The sequence below is a fragment of the Trachemys scripta genome, chromosome 5, assembly GCF_013100865.1.
Source record: "Trachemys scripta elegans isolate TJP31775 chromosome 5, CAS_Tse_1.0, whole genome shotgun sequence".
Taxonomy (NCBI): Eukaryota; Metazoa; Chordata; order Testudines; family Emydidae; genus Trachemys; species Trachemys scripta.
In genome coordinates, this window is record NC_048302.1 from 12,705,332 (window position 1) to 12,721,022 (window position 15,691).

The 15,691-nt window shown below is 44.9% G+C and overlaps 1 protein-coding gene across 3 annotated transcripts in view; it reads right to left on the bottom strand.

Annotated features, from left to right (window-relative positions):
- Nucleotides 1-245: 245 nt before the first annotated feature.
- The window catches only part of SCARB2 (scavenger receptor class B member 2), a 37,918-nt gene continuing 22,472 nt past the window's right edge, over nucleotides 246-15,691 (bottom strand). The window contains exons 8-13 of one of the 3 annotated variants that reach the window (XM_034771010.1): nucleotides 13,068-13,186; nucleotides 10,524-10,597; nucleotides 9,294-9,345; nucleotides 7,431-7,589; nucleotides 7,223-7,298; nucleotides 246-4,709 (exon numbers count right to left, since the gene is read on the bottom strand). In XM_034771010.1, the coding sequence (XP_034626901.1) occupies nucleotides 7,269-7,298; nucleotides 7,431-7,589; nucleotides 9,294-9,345; nucleotides 10,524-10,597; nucleotides 13,068-13,186 (434 nt within the window). In that variant the 3' untranslated portion in view covers nucleotides 246-4,709; nucleotides 7,223-7,268. The remainder of the gene's footprint in view (nucleotides 4,710-7,222; nucleotides 7,299-7,430; nucleotides 7,590-9,293; nucleotides 9,346-10,523; nucleotides 10,598-13,067; nucleotides 13,187-15,691) is intronic. The other 2 variants (XM_034771009.1, XM_034771008.1) reach the window with 2 other exon arrangements.

Sequence of the window (15,691 nt, forward strand, 5' to 3'; positions counted from 1 at the left end):
AACAATCCCCCGGTTAGGTTCTTAAATCCATCTTCAGGCACCTAAATCAGTGTCCTGACTTTTAAAAGTGATGAGTGTCCACTACTCCCACTGACGTCAGTGGGAGCTGCTGATGTGCAGCACTTCAGAGCCAAAAGCTAGGTTGGAAAATACTGGCTATGAACTGTTTTCTTTCAAAAGGCGCCAGATACACAGACATAAACACAGAAGTTGTTTAGTGAAAGAAAATACCAAGTTCATCACACTTTTTATAGAAACATTAACTTTTATTAATGCAACACTTGATCTGCATTAATAGTGGAAACAAAAATTGCAAGAGTCACAGAAAGTGAATCAAGTGTGCAAACATACTGATCATTGCTATGAGTATCTCCTCTTCAACAGTCAGCCTCAGGAAAACAAATACGAAATCCATCAACAAATAACATTTGACAATTATCTCCCGTGAGTCTTCAATAATTAAAAAAGTATCTAACACTGCCTGGAATCACTTCCACTGTGTGAAACAAACAATGCTTTACAGAACAGCTGAACAAAAGGATTATAGATGGATCATCTTCCCTGGATGCAGGCACAAGTAATTGTTATTAATAATAGGTATATAAGGAACTATCATACAGTGATCTTAGCACTCCTGCAAGGTACTGAGTGTTTGACTCACAGTGAAGTAAGCTGTCCTTTGAAGGATCAAGCCCATGGCACTTTACTAATATTAATTCATCCCCTAACCCTACAGATTACAACTCTGGTCTCTTGACAACCAGCCTTGCGCTCTAATCACTAGACTGTGCTGCCTTTCAGTGTTAATTAGCTTCTATTGTGAGTTGCATGTGTGCATCCAGAGAATGATATTCTTTGTAGTGTTTCTTTACACGTTAACAGCTGAGAAAGATGAACAAATGGGATTCTGGATTTTTAAGGTACCCAGGGGACAGTTTACAAAGAAACAGTGTAAAGGCCTGTCAAGGATAACTGTCCCTGCATATCAAATATACTGACCCTTTATAAAACACAGCTGGAAGGTCTGGCATCCAATAAAATGGCTCTCCCACAGGTATATTTGACTTTTTGTATGTGCTGGATTGAGAGAGGGGGTGGAATGCTCCATTAAGAGGCACCAAACTGCAATGTACCGTTTTCACAAAACTAAAAGGAAATAAAACACTCTCTAAAATTGTATCATGCATCCTGCTTCAATGGGTTTTAGCTTTTAACTCTGTAGTCATTTTTGCTCTTGCCTTACATAGAAATGCACACACCCTTCTCCAAACTGCTTAATATCTATGCGTCTATTTGTATCTGTAACACATGGGATTTTAAAATGTGTTTGTTGATGGCCTATGCCTGCTCCCATTGACAACACTGGCAAACTCCCACTGACTTCAGCGGGAGCAGCGTCAGGCCACTGCTGAGCGCTTTGGCACACCCCGCTTGTAATACAGAACGTACTATATTTTTTACATGCGAGTTAGTTGCTGAGAAGTTCCAGAAAGAATTAGATGTTCCATGGACTAAAAAAGCCTGCGTCTATAAAGTACAACTGAATGTGATTTTGTTGGCATTTTGCCCACAGTGCTCACCTCTAACGGACATGCACGTGTTTTAAAACCTGATGACAGTCACTTTGCATGGCATTTAACAGATTTCCAACTACACATTGAAAATTAGAAGGCGCAGCGAAACCGGACAGCTGTACAGGAATGGACGTAACAGCAGGAGCATGCAAAAAATAAAATGGAAACTTTTATTAAAATAACCACCTTTCCTGTATTTTAGACAGATAAGACCTCTTCCCTATGGTCTAGTGGAGATTTAAGAAACAGATGTTCCTTGGGGGGGAAATTCTTCAGAGCAAGGTAGAGAATGGAAACATTGGAGCAATGAAGTAACAAAACCAAGAAGCAGCTTAACCTGCTGTAGCATATACACAAACCTCTAGACACAGTCATTCAGACATTTGAAGAGTTCGGCTAATTAATCAATAAATGGAAAGGAATAATGAGCCAGACCCTGAAGAGATGTAAATTGGCACAGCATCACTGACTTTGACAGCGCTCCATGGATTTACATCAGCTGAGGATCTGACCCAATAACCAGAATGTAACATTTTAAAATGGATATGTTGGGGTTAAATTCACCCCAGGGCAGGGGATCCTGCACAGCAGTTGAGTCCTTGGGACAAAACCTGTTCCTGACATCTCAGCCGAGTCCACGACTACTTGGTCTGGACAGTGGCATGAGGACTGGTATTTTGCAGCAGTGCGTAGTCCCTCTGCTGGTCCTCTGCGCTAGGATGAATTTCACCCTGAGGCCTTGTCGTTTTATCAGGAATAATGCTTTCAAAATGACTTCCTCAGAAAATACCCGAGGCTTTGTAGATGATTTGTAGGTTACCGTTGTTGTGCACAGATAGCTTTTCCACACGGTGCTATATTTCAATGTGGATCGTACAATGATCTGACCTGTACAACATAAAGACTGAGACAGAAAGGTGATCTAGAGTTCCTGATTTAGCATAACGTACTGCAAAAGGCAAATGGCCCATTCCCAGAACACAGGCTCTGCAGCTAATGACTCAGTTTCCCCAGCTAAGGAAGGCTGGCCCTTCATCTGAGGGGGATGTAGCCTTTTACCAGCAGCACTGGGAAGTCTGTAGCTGCCCCTTTCCGAATACAAGGAAGAATTTAAAAGGGACCCTGGGCCAAAGCTATTGGGTTCTCCTTAGCTGGCAGGTTTATTCCAGAGGTCAGCCAAGGAAAGAAAGAAAGGGGTCCTGGGACTCAAAGACTGGGGTGATGGGGAGGAGGGTATCTGCAACTGGAATCTACACAAGTGGCAAAGGAAGATTCTCCCCTCCCGCAGAACATTTGGAGTAAAGGTAGGGCAGAGTTCCAAACCCCCTCACCCACAAGGGTTTTCACATGGCATTATTTTCATCCTGGCCAATCACTGGGCAGATGAGGGCTGGACAGTTTCCTCTCATGAGGTTAAATGGAGACATTACTGCCAAGCAAATCCCTTGAGATGAATGGCTGTAGTTGGCTAGCCTGAGTCTCTCACTCATTGGGAACACACTTGCAGATCACGATGGGTTGGGAGCTCCATTATGTACAGGAGCCCTTATCCTCAGCCAGGCAGCGCGGCAGATGCCTGAATTTGGATGATTATTATTTGGTTGGTTTTGGCTTGCATAGGAGAGGAGCCAGTTGGCTGAAGAAGTCAGCCTGGTGCAATGCCAGTTTCTCTAGCCTTCTGTGATTGGTACAAATCTATAGACCACAGCACAGTTGGGCTCTGGTCCAGGACTTGGGCTCCTCGGTGCTACAGTAATACAGATAATAAATAATAGTGATAATAATGAGCTTTTCTGACTGGGCCAGCCCAAAATGGTCTGGATTGCTGAACAATTGATAGGCTAACATCCTACGCATGTGGAAAGCAACAGAGAGTCCTGTGGCACCTTTAAGACTAACAGATGTATTGGAGCATAAGCTTTCGTGGGTGAATGCCCACTTCATCGAACGCATCTTAAAGGTGCCACAGGACTCTCTCTTGCTTTTTGCAGATCCAGACTAACACGGCTACCCCTCTGATACATATCCTACGCATGAGTGTTCAGCCAGTCAGAAAAGTAGGTCTCAATTTTTCACTGACTTTATTTGATGGAAATATATTTGTGAGAATGCTCTTCCTCACGGAGAGAAAAAAGGTACCCTTATGATATTTTAAGCTACCAGTATTTTTAAAAAACGTTTATGCTGCTTTCCTTTATGTTCCAAACATACCTCAACACAGAAGGTCTGTAGGTTTCCTAAATGTTGAATGCAATTACAAATACCCTTGCAACATCTGCCTGTACAGTTCTCCACAGAATAGATATTGGTGAGACACTGACACGGGAAAAAAGGAGAACGCTCTATTGTACCCTCAGCTAACCAACCCTTTGTTTTCCAGTGTAAAAAACAATTAATTAAAAACTTTCCAGGGCATTTTATTAATACCACACAATGGGATTTCAAGCAATACTGGGACAGATCAAGGTGCTGTACGAAAATGTGCTATCAAGTACTTGGCTTCTTAACTGAAAACTAGGTATGATTAAATAGGCCTCATTTACCATTTTGGCTTAGATTCACAAAACAATTTTGGAGGTGAAAGGCATGATGTGTAACTACTAAAACAATCCATTCACACTCTGTTAATAAGAAGTCAAGTGTACTCTACACAAAAGACAAAATTAAACCTAGGGCAATATTTTCAAAGATGCTTAAGTTCCATTTTCAAAAGGGACTTAGGAGCCCACATTACTAAGGTCCATTTACAAAGTTTACCCCACGTAATTCTAATACATGAATCAGGGTATTATACTCTCACTGATATAGTGGTTCTGAGCTTTTATGGCTTTCAACAGCACTGGGAATATTAAACACTAGTTAATAAAGCAGGATCTCAAGTCATTTTAATATCTGGTTTTAAAACTTACTTAGCAGCTGAGAAGAACAGTTTCCTCATTCACTAGCATTTTAGTTTTTTCCATCCCTGTACTACAAATAATTATAATTAGCATGGTGGGTTTTTAGAATGCTGAATGCCGGGTAGTGTTCGGTATTAGATCAACTTGCATAGTGTATTCACCAAGCTCACATGGGAAGGGGAAAAAAAGAAGATTAGGATGTCCTGATGAGCGGAGCCCTTTCCTCTTCAGAACTCTGAAATACAAAATGGCAAAGCAGAAAAGTTAACTGCAGTGTGTTAGACAGCTGGAGGACAGTAAATGTAAGATTGAGTTTCAAAGCAGCAAAGAAGAATGAGCCTGGTTATCAGCATCCCCTAAGTCCGAATTCTATCCCTTGTGCCATACAAGAACAACTATTAAGCTAAAAAAAGTACCGCGGGGCAGATTGTGAGTGGTCTTTGCATAGATATTCAAGCGGGATGATGCAAGAAGCCACCCCAGTTTGCTCGCCCTATACCAGGACCAGCACAACCGCAGCATATGCTCTACTGTGAGCACGCGGATTGTTCCTCATAGGACTCCCATTGGAAAGCTGCCCCAAAGGGGCTGGAGAGGAGAAAAGGACATGCCCCCCTCTTCTCTGCATGGGCAAGTGTTGCTGGCCAGCCACGGAGAGGGGAGCGTGCTGCATCACCCTAGGGAATGGTGCAGCAGGCACACGCTGTCTGCATTCCTTGGAGATGTTTAGGGGGTGACACAGGGACCAGCGTTAGGGCAGGGCTTATTTAACTTCCTCCATGATGATGCTGGGAACGAACAGCATATTGACGAGATTACACTGGGAGGAGTTATCTGCGCCAGTGGGAACAGAGATAATTAAAAGGGACCTACAGAGCGGCAGGGTCAAAGGCAGGAAATCTTAGAAAAATGCAAGATAATGCATCTTGGGGAAAATAATCTGACACACACACACTCAACAGGAGGGAGAATCCTGGGAACCAGTAATGCTGGAGACTTATGGGCGACAGAAGGCAGGGTAATAAGGCTGCAAAATTAAAGGCCAATCTTGGGCTGCGTCTGCAAAAATACTGAGTCACAGAGCAGGGAGGTGAGAGTTTCTCTGTATGTGGATGAAACCACCTCTGGAATGTGTGTGTTCACTTCTGGGCACCTAGTATGTTAATGACAGACCGGAGGGAGTTCAGAAAGGAACAACAAAAATGATGCAGGGCTGGAGAGACAGATTTAGAGGAAAGATTTAAAGAGTTAAATATGTTGAGCTTTGCGAAATGATAACTGAGGGGTGGGGTCAGCGATATGATAATAGTCTACAAATAGTTTAAGGCCATAAAAAGGAGGGAGAGGAAAGAACTGGTGCAATACAAGGGGGTAGTACCAGGGCTATATGATTTTCATGGCCATTACAGATTACACAGTTTGCAGGAAACAGCCTGAGAAACGTGGCTGTGATTGATCTCGCTGGGGTGGAGATGAGAGAGCAGGTAGGGCTGGGGCCTTGGCCGGAGCCCACAGGCCTGTTGCTTGGCTCTCAGGCTGAGCCTGTCAACCAGACAGGGAAGGGAAAAAGAAACTCAGGTGCTCGGAAGAAACAGGATCTGCCTCTCCCATAAACTAACCAGGACCAGAGTCATTCAAACATCCATTGCCAAAAAGCTGAACAGGGTGCAAGAACGAAACAAAAGTTTCCAAGCGGGGGCAGTCAACATTTGAGGAAAAGTCTGTCAGGCTGCAGAAAGATCACACAGGTGTCTCTCTTGAGGTCTTGCCACAAAACCACCACCACAAGGCTAACTAATAAGCATGCCCAGGTCCTCACAAACTGAGAAACAGCACACGCACAGTTTGGGTGTGAATTCAGGAGGCAGGTTGCGTGTGCTTTTTCGTGCAGTTGCAAGAACCCGTTTAGAAAGCCAAATACACAAAAAGCAAGACGGTCCTAGAGCAACAGCAGCTAGAAGTGGAAAAAGCCTACTAGGGTACCCTGTCTCGGATCACAAAGCTATCCCTAATTTAGCATCCATACAGGACCACTGAAGTAGGGTGAAGTTTTGGCTCACAATCTTTGACAGCATTGACAACCTTAATGCCAATTTTTTAATATAACAGATGAGAATACACATATGGAACACTATTATCTGTGTATGGTACTGTATTGTACAATTGATCGGTGGGTGTTTTTGAAGTCGTAATGTGCATTTATAGCATAAGTTTGTGCGTTTGAGAAGTAATTTGGAGGAGCTGATCCACTTTGTATCGTCTTTGTATCAGTTATATTGACATGTGGAGATGCTCAGGTTGTAAGATTATAATTGCCATTGAATGGTTAAATATGGTACGGTCAGAGTTAAGGTTGTGCATTATGGAGTGATTTTCAGTTCTCTGAGGGGGACAGTATTGTTGAATGGCCCAAGTGGCAAAGCTGGGATAAGAATCTGAATTTGTCTGTAGTTTCTGGGTGTTCAGAATTGGGCTGTTAGTTTAGATGCCGATTTGGCCTTCGGTTGGTTTAGGAAGAACACTGGGCCTAGACCCAGCCCAAAGTATTACAAGAAAACCTGAAAATCAATTTAATATTTTTTCCTCAAAAGGCAACTGTCAAATTGAACAGGGCTCAAAATGTCAATCAAATATGTGGGGTTTTTGGATCTTACCCTTCAGAGTTCACTAGTCAGGCTTCTTTTTACAACTAGGGTTTGTAGCTAGCAAAGGAATTAGGAACAAAACAAAATATTTATATTCACCCACCTTACCGTGTATCTTAAACTGGCTGCATAGCTTTGTTTGGGTGCACTTACTCTGGGTCTATTAACACTTCTCTAACCTGGAAAGAGCAGTTGCAACAAAAACAAAAAGCAAAAACGTTGTGGGAACCCAAAAGGTAAAATAAATGACAGGCAAATAAAAAACACAGACAAACACAGAGAAAGGAAGGCCAACTTCAGATGCTACTAACCTCTTCCCTTGTTCCAGGGGGCCTGCATACGAGCACAATGAAACAAATCCCCAAAATAATTCCTAATGCCATGATTATGAAGGGGATGCTGGTTACAACCGTGGCTTCAAACAGAACGCTCTTCAGTTTTTTGGCAGATGCTTCGTCTATCAGAACACTCTGGAGGAGCAGGGAGAATTGAGAAAGAGAAAAATGATACATTTCAATACCTCGCTCTCTTACTTAGAATAAGATAAGAGGAAACAGCAACATCCCCTCTGCCATAATGACTGTTTGATATGCCTTGCCTCTGACTAGAACTGCTAGCTCTTGTTTAGAAGCTCTAGGGGTAAACTGGTCTGCGTTTTCAAAAGTGACTAATGACTTTGTGTGCACAACCGTGGGACACCTTAAAAGGGCTGGTTTTTCAGAGGGAAGGTGCTTTCTCTCCAGCACCCCACGGAGGGACTGGTTCACGAATCACCAGCACACTTCCTGCAATGGCTAAGATTTTCCTTGGAGGTCTCCCATTCAAGTGCTGACCTCGCTTGACCTTACCCACAGTCTGATCCTGCAAACTGCTGTTGCCAGGTGGCATGCTTGCTGCCAGGAGTTGTCTCACTGAAGTCAGTGGGACTCAAGACAGTAAGCTCTACTCCCAGCTGTAACTATATGCAGGATTGGGCATTAATTTGTGAGACCTCTCAGGTTCAGAGCATGAAGGGACATGGCTGCAGGGCCTGTAATATAGTGACCCCTGGGTCTTTGAATGAGGCTTTATACTTGGGGGGGGGGCACGAGCGGGTGGGCAAGTGGCGGGTGGGCAAAGAGGCGAGCAGTGAGCCAGCAGGGATTCTAGGGGCAAGCATGGGGTTTCTGGCAGGGGAGGGAGAAGGTGAAAAGAGGCGAGTAGTGGGTGGGGGGCTGACTAGGAGAGATGCAGCAAGCCAGCTGGACGCTAGGGGGTGATTCATAGAATATGAGGGTTGGAAGGGACCTCAGGAGGTCATCTAGTCCAACCCCCTGCTCAAAGCAGGACCAATCTCCAACTAACTCATCCCAGCCAGGGCTTTGTCAAGCCTGACCTTAAAAACCTTTAAGGAAGGAGATTCCACCACCTCCCTAGGTAACCCATTCCAGTGCTTCACCACCCTCCTAGTGAAAAAGTTTTTCCTAATATCCAATCTAAACCTCCCCCACTGCAACTTGAGACCATTACTCCTTGTTCTGTCATCTGGTACCACTGAGAACAGTCTAGATCCATCCTCTTTGGAACCCCCTTTCAGGTAGTTGAAAGCAGCTATCAAATCCCCCCTCATTCTTCTCTTCTGCAGACTAAACAATCCCAGTTCCCAAAGAGGGGTGTGATGGTGGGGCCGAGCAGGTGGAGTCCTATTTTACTGCTGTGATCTGGTCACCCCATGTGTGCTGTTTCTTCTTATATGGAGGGGGGAGGGCGCAATTTTATATTCTTGCCTCGGGCGCAAAAATAGCTAGTTATGGTTTTGCAGCAGGCCACAATGAAGATCCTCAGTGAGATAAAGCTCCTGCGTAGAGATAACCTAAACCCCTTTGCAAAGTCCCCTTTAACACTGACTGCATCACAAATCCAAGGAATTCAGGGATCCATCTTCAGGGAAGAAACCTCCCTGGAAGTCTGACAAACTAAAGGCCTGATCCATCAAACTTCTTCCCCACGAGTAGCTCTTACGCCCATGAAAGGTATCGTTGACGTCAATAGGAGTTCCCATGTGAAGGGGAGTTTGCAGGACTGGGACCTTGGACAACCATCAACCAGAAATTTTATACAAAGAACCATTTCCTACCCTGCTGCTACTGTAAAATTAGGAGAAACAGGACACATTCCCGATTTACAATATTTACCTCATTTACATGCACCACGGGGAAAACCAATGTTCTGACGCTGCCTGTTTCACTGTGTAAAAAGACAACAAAGCTCTGAGATTCTGCAATGATTTCAGCTTTCTCCAGACAGATTAGAACACAGCAATCAAGGGGGGAAAAACTTTCCCATGTGAAAACTCTAAACCTTTCTTATCTTTAGTTAAACTTTTAACCCTCCTCTCCCCCAGATTGGGATAAGAATCAAGATCTAGAAACTGGAATGTAGTCTTTGTTTTTAAAGCAATAAAATATACTGGGGTTTCCTGGGGAGCGGGGGAAAAAAGGGATCCTTGAGAGGCTTATTAATAGCTGACCTCATGGAAAGTTTGTGCCAGGGAATGGGAACACCAGCCTGAGCGGTTGTTGAAGGCTATACAGATTTGTGAAATATACATATGCTGTTATAAGAGAGACACACCAGCTAAAGTGATGCCTAGTATTACAGTGGAGTTATGTTAATGGTGCCAGCAATACTGGGATATGAGAGATCTCATAACAACTAGAAAGTACAGTACAGTAGATATAAGGAAATGTTGTCGTAGGATCCAGTCCCCCAAAGGCATCTGGGCAGATAAAATACCACCCTTTATATATTTTAAAGTGCCTTGTACATACAGACTCATGTGGGAACTTTGAAGTGTCAAGTTGAAAGTGAATGGGAGTTCCTGTAAAGTTTCTAACTAGCTCCTGCTACTATTCTGACACCAATTTGGCCTCATCAGCTGGGATTGTGTTTGGCATTTGCTGTGGCAGAAATCGTGGCTGTGTGTGGGTACACGTGCATTCCTGTGACAGTGTCTCTCTTATAACTAACATAAGGACAGTCGGCCAGATCCTCAGTCAATGTGAATCTATTTTATTGACTTCACAGAAATCATGCCACCAATACGTTTCAGTTCTCTGTCACGTAGTGTGTTTCACATTTTGGCTTTCGCAGTTTGAAAGATATGTTCAGAAAACATGGCACGGCCACCGTAGCTTGCAACAGCTCACCCCTGAGTTTTCAGGTTGTTGAAATAACTACAAATTGCCACTGTGAATGTGAAACGAGACGAAGGAACTACCCTGCCATTTTCTAGGTCAGATTCTATTGGACTGAACTATCTCTACAAATAATATTTCCCCCAAGGACTCTGCAGACAAAGTCACTTCAAATACGAAGTCAGGCAAGCAACCCTGAAATCCACACTGCTAAAGGAGAATACTTACATAAATCCATCTAGTTTTCTGACAAGAACATTGATCTGCATTCTCTTGGCTGCTTGTACAACTATCCCCGTCAGCTGTGAAAGAAAGGGAAACTTTTAGAGTAAAAAATTATGATTTTGTTTTCAAAAGTATGATTTCTGCCCAATTTTTACAGTGGGAAGGAGTTGCTTTTAAGGTGATAAAACAACACATCTGCAAGTTAAGATGGAACTGGATGGGTTTCCTATCTCTTTACAGGAGAATTAGGTAGATGCATGCTAGGGGATTATTTTTATTTGTATCCATCCATCCAGATACTTAGATGACCCTCATTACTATAGAACCTGAGAGACTCTGTATTAATGGTGTCCCTAGACGCTCCAACTGAGCCTGGGGCACCATTCTATAAGGCACAGTACAAACACACAGTTAAGAGACAGTCCCTGTCCCAGTGTAAACAGATAAGAAAGGCAAAGGGTGGGAGAAAGGAAGTGCTATTAGCCCCATTTTACAGATGGAGAACTGAGCCACAGAGAGGTTAAATTGATAGGACCAAAGTCACACAGGACTTCTGTGGCGAAGCTGGGAATTGAACCCAGAGTCCTCTGCCCTTAAAACAAATTGCTACTACAACTCAAGATAGAGTGATGAAGCTGGCTGCACTGCCACTGAAAGGATCTGTGCAAAATATTCTTCTACGAGTTGCAATAATAAATAAATTGCCTAGGGAGGTTGTGGAATCTCCATCTCTGGAGATATTTAAGAGTAGGTTAGATAAATGTCTATCAGGGATGGTCTAGACAGTATTTGGTCCTGCCATGTGGGCAGGAGACTGGACTCAATGACCTCTCAAGGTCCCTTCCAGTCCTAGAATCTATGAATCTATAATAATCCATCATCATCAATGCTAAAAGGCCGGCGTGTTGGAGGAAGGAGATTTTTAAGTGTAGAGGTGGCAAAATGTAGCTTTAATTTTTTTGGTGTGGCAGGGGTTAGTTCATATGACTGTCAATCACACATTGAGAAAGAATTGGGTAAGAAGGGATTGGGCAATCAAAAGTTTGGATTCTAAACAGCATGTGCACTTAGTGCTCAGAAAGGAGCTGCCCTTGCTGAAGCAGAAGGAAATTGTTCCTTCCAGCATCCTGAGTCGGATTAGTTTCCCCCTGTCATTATGCTGGTCATTCCTTTATTCTTTCCCCTCATTCTGTTTTTTTACTGTTCTGTTCTCCACTGTACTCCGTCACATTTTCACTTCCAGGCCACTGCTCTGTTGCGTGGATTTACGGAAGAGTAGATTTTTAAAGCCACAGATCAATAGGTACAATAATAATACAAATGCTGTGCCAGATTCAGTGGTCAACTCCAGCTACCTTGTGACTCCTCTGGGATGCAAAATAGCTGTAAACCCAGCTAACAGCTCTTTGACCAAGACCAGCAACTACTTGGGCTTATTGACAATCAGGGATGAATGCAGAGCCTCTATCTTGAGCTTCTGGGGCAGTATGAATGGATTTAGCCTCTTGAGGTGTAAGATTGGTGTTCAGTCTCCTGATTTTTTGGCCCTGAAGTAGATAGAGAAGATTTCACTTCCTCTTTCTCAGGGGAAACTGGGCGATGGCTTTGGTGGACATGAGACGAAAGCTGGAGCCCGCGGACTGCTCGTCGCTCTATGAGCCAGGAAGTGAGAAGGAAGAGAGCCAAGCGAAGAGGGAGGGGGTTTTCTTGGAATGCTATCGAGTGGCTGTGATGGAAGCCACCAGCTGCAGGGAAACAATCTCCACCCTTCTCAGGCAAAAAGAAATCCTGTCCCACACAAAGGGAAAACTTCCTGTCAAAACCTGTCCTTGAGGAGGCTGCCTAGTGTGGGTGGGTTGGTGGGAAAGCTTGAGATATCGCGAACATCAAACTGATCCTTTCTGGAACTGAGAGCTGTGGAATTTGGAGCAGAATGATCCTGGGGCTTGGAGTGGGAAGTGCCTTTCTAAGGAGGTCTGGCTGGGGTGTCTCTCTGCCTTCCTCCTCTGAAAGAAGGTTAGTCTTGGGGTTCATCATATGAACCAGGCTACTAGTGGAGAGGGCTAGTGAACAGTGCTTAGAGAGGAGATTGTCAGACCAGGGATGAAGCCAGAATAAACACTGTGAAACCCTCTGGCCTGCCATTATCTAAGCCATAACATTCATGGCATAACATATAAACTGGATGCCTAAGGGAATAAGGTTTAAGGACTCAATTCTGAGTCAGTGGGAGCTGGATCAGGCCTTAGCATCTTCCTTCCTTGCCTAGAGAGTGTATTCACAAGCCCATATCTTCGGTGAAGTCTTGGATCTACAAACACAACGCTCTAAGTGCACAGATCAGTACTCTTGTATTGCTTTTTGGGTAGAGCTTGGTTTTCTCTCTCAAGGGTCTGGTATCAACAGGACAGGAGGACTCTGTGAAGCCCCCTAGTCACTGTGGGGCAGATTGCTAACCAGAGGTGGCTGCCTTCATTTATTCACTTCATCTAATGGAGGGAGAATCACATACCCTGCAAGCCATTTCAAAGGGAAGCACATACTTACAGGATTGATGTCCAGAAATGTTTCATGATCCTCCTTTCTGGGATGCATGCCCTGTATGTCCTTAATATACTTCTCATCTGCTTGGTAAAAATGTGGGGCCGATAAAAGGATCGGGACACCTGGAATTTTAAAACAGAGAAGTCACTATCTTCTAAAGAGAACAATGCATCAGATCCCCATCCATCCAGCCTATCAGTGTGGCCAGGAACAAAAATAAGATACCGCACACACACCATGAAACAACTTCCAATAGTAAAAAGTAAGCAACATCATCACTAACATACCTTCCCAGAATCCAGTAATAAATAACTGAAGAAAACTGGTTTCTTCTGGAGCCCATTCACTTCATTGGCAGCACTTTACAGAAGGCAGCATGGCCTGGTGGATAAGACATTGAACTGGGACTCAGAGACCTCGGTTCTATTTCTGGCCCTGCCATTGGCCTGGTGGGTGACCTTGGGCAAATCATTTCATCTCTCCCTGCCCCAGTTCCCCATATATAAAATGGGGATAACGTACAAGCTCCTTGTGAAGTGCTAAGAGATCCACCGATGAAAAGTGCTATATCAGAGCTGGGTATTGTTATTTATTATATTCTTATGGTCCATCAACGTAACAGATTCCAACCTAGTCCTGGTGTATACTATCTAGGTTCTTACACTCTCATCACTTCAGTCATCGAGGGCCTTCCAGCAGTGCATTAAGCAAGGTGACTAACATCTGTCACATGTAGTTTGTTCTCTCCCGAGGGTTAGGCCCTCATCCAGCAAAGCACTTGGGCACACAGGCAGTCACACTGAAGCCAAAAGAGTTACATTAATTGACACCAGCTGAGGATCTATCCCAGGGGTGGCCAACCTGTGGCTCCGTAGCCGCAAGCGGCTCTTCGGAGGTTAATATGCGGCTCCTTGTATAGGCGCCGACTCTGAGGCTGGAGCTACAGATGCTAGCTTTCCAATGTGCCGGGGGGTGCTCACTGCTCAACCCCTTGCTCTGCCCCAGGTCCTGCCATCATTCCTCCCCTTCCCCCAAGCCTGCCATGCCCTCACTCCTTCCTGCTCCCCACCAGAGCCTCCGGCGCACTGCAAAACAGCTGATTGCAGCAGGCGGAAGGCGTGGGGAGGGAAGGGGAGGCGCTGATCGACGGGGCTGCCAATGGGCGGGCGGCGCTGGGGGGGGGGGGTTAGCGGATGGGGGGTTGCTGACGTATTACTGTGGCTCTTTGGCAATGTACATTGGTGAATTCTGGTTCCTGCTCAGGCTCAGGTCGGCCACCCCTGATCTAGCCCTTCGTGTCATCCATGCTGTGAGCCCACACTACACTTCCGAGGTGTCACTCATGGTACAGTCCGGTCACTTATGCCCCTGTGTAACTTTAAGTACGTGAGCAGTCTCACTGCACTGATGAAAAGTTATTCTACTAGGACTATTTTATTCCCAACACAGACTGGGTCTAAGGACATTCTAAAGAGGTGTGATTACAAATTTCATGCCAATAGAGCTAACCTTCACAAAGCACACACGGAAAGCACTGAAGACAGCACAGAACACGACTTTCACACGCTGACTGGGGAAGTGACGTTTACCAAAGCAGAACTTTCCCAAGGCCAGCCAGTTCCGATTAGTAAGGAGGCACACCTGAGCAGGAAACACCTGGCCCTGCAGCAGGTGTTCTCAAGGAGAACAGAAGTAGCTGGGAGCGACTAGGCTCTAGCAGAGAAACTGAAGCTGGGCGTGTGAGGCAACAGGCAAGGAATGGCCTGGGAGAATGGATGGACTTGAAAACTCTATTTGGAATGTGGTGTTAAGTTAATAATGCAGGAGCCCTAACTGGGAGAAAGGGTGGGGCCTGCAAGCCAGAGCCTGAAGGCTCAGCTCCAGCTAGGAAAGGCTGGGAGTAGCTTGCCAAAGCAGGGAAGACCCTGCACACCAGGGGAATTTGGGGCTGTGCCCAGCTTAATGGTGGAGGGAAGGCTCTTGTGTTCAGTTTTTGAAATGTAAGTTAGTAAACCAGACCCTGAGGAAAGCTGTTGTTGGATTTGTAAAAGTCTCTTTTTGAGTTTACTGAGGAACCAAGAGGGGAACTGGAGGTGAGGAGCTGCTGGCAGGGCTGCCTGGAGGCCATAAGGGGTCACCTGGGCAGAGGCTACTAATTGACATGCCCCATCTTCACAGAGGGGAAATTCACCCGGTACAGCCAGCCAGCATGAGGCCTATGCACCAGGGTCAAGTGGTATATAGGCCCCATACTGAATTTTGCCCACTAAGAAGTGACTGTGCTGCGCAGAGCATGGCTGGCTGTGACTGCTTTTAACTTTACAGTCCGGCTCCTAGGATGTGCTTCTGACTCCAGGCTTTATATGATGTAAACTAGAGCGTGGGCAGACGACATCTTTCAGGAATGCTATTGCAGATCAGTTTTCTTCACTCCTGGAGCCTTTTAATAACAACTGGTGATACTGGGTTTGATCTGGCACGATGCTGGACTCTCTCAGCTCCCAATGTCTTCATGTAGAATTGAGAGTGCTCAGGACCTCACAGGATCAAGCCAATCAAACCAAGCCCCAACGTGTTTCAGTTAAACGTGAAAACGTGCTGCCCCAGAAGTATTCCCCACACTCCTT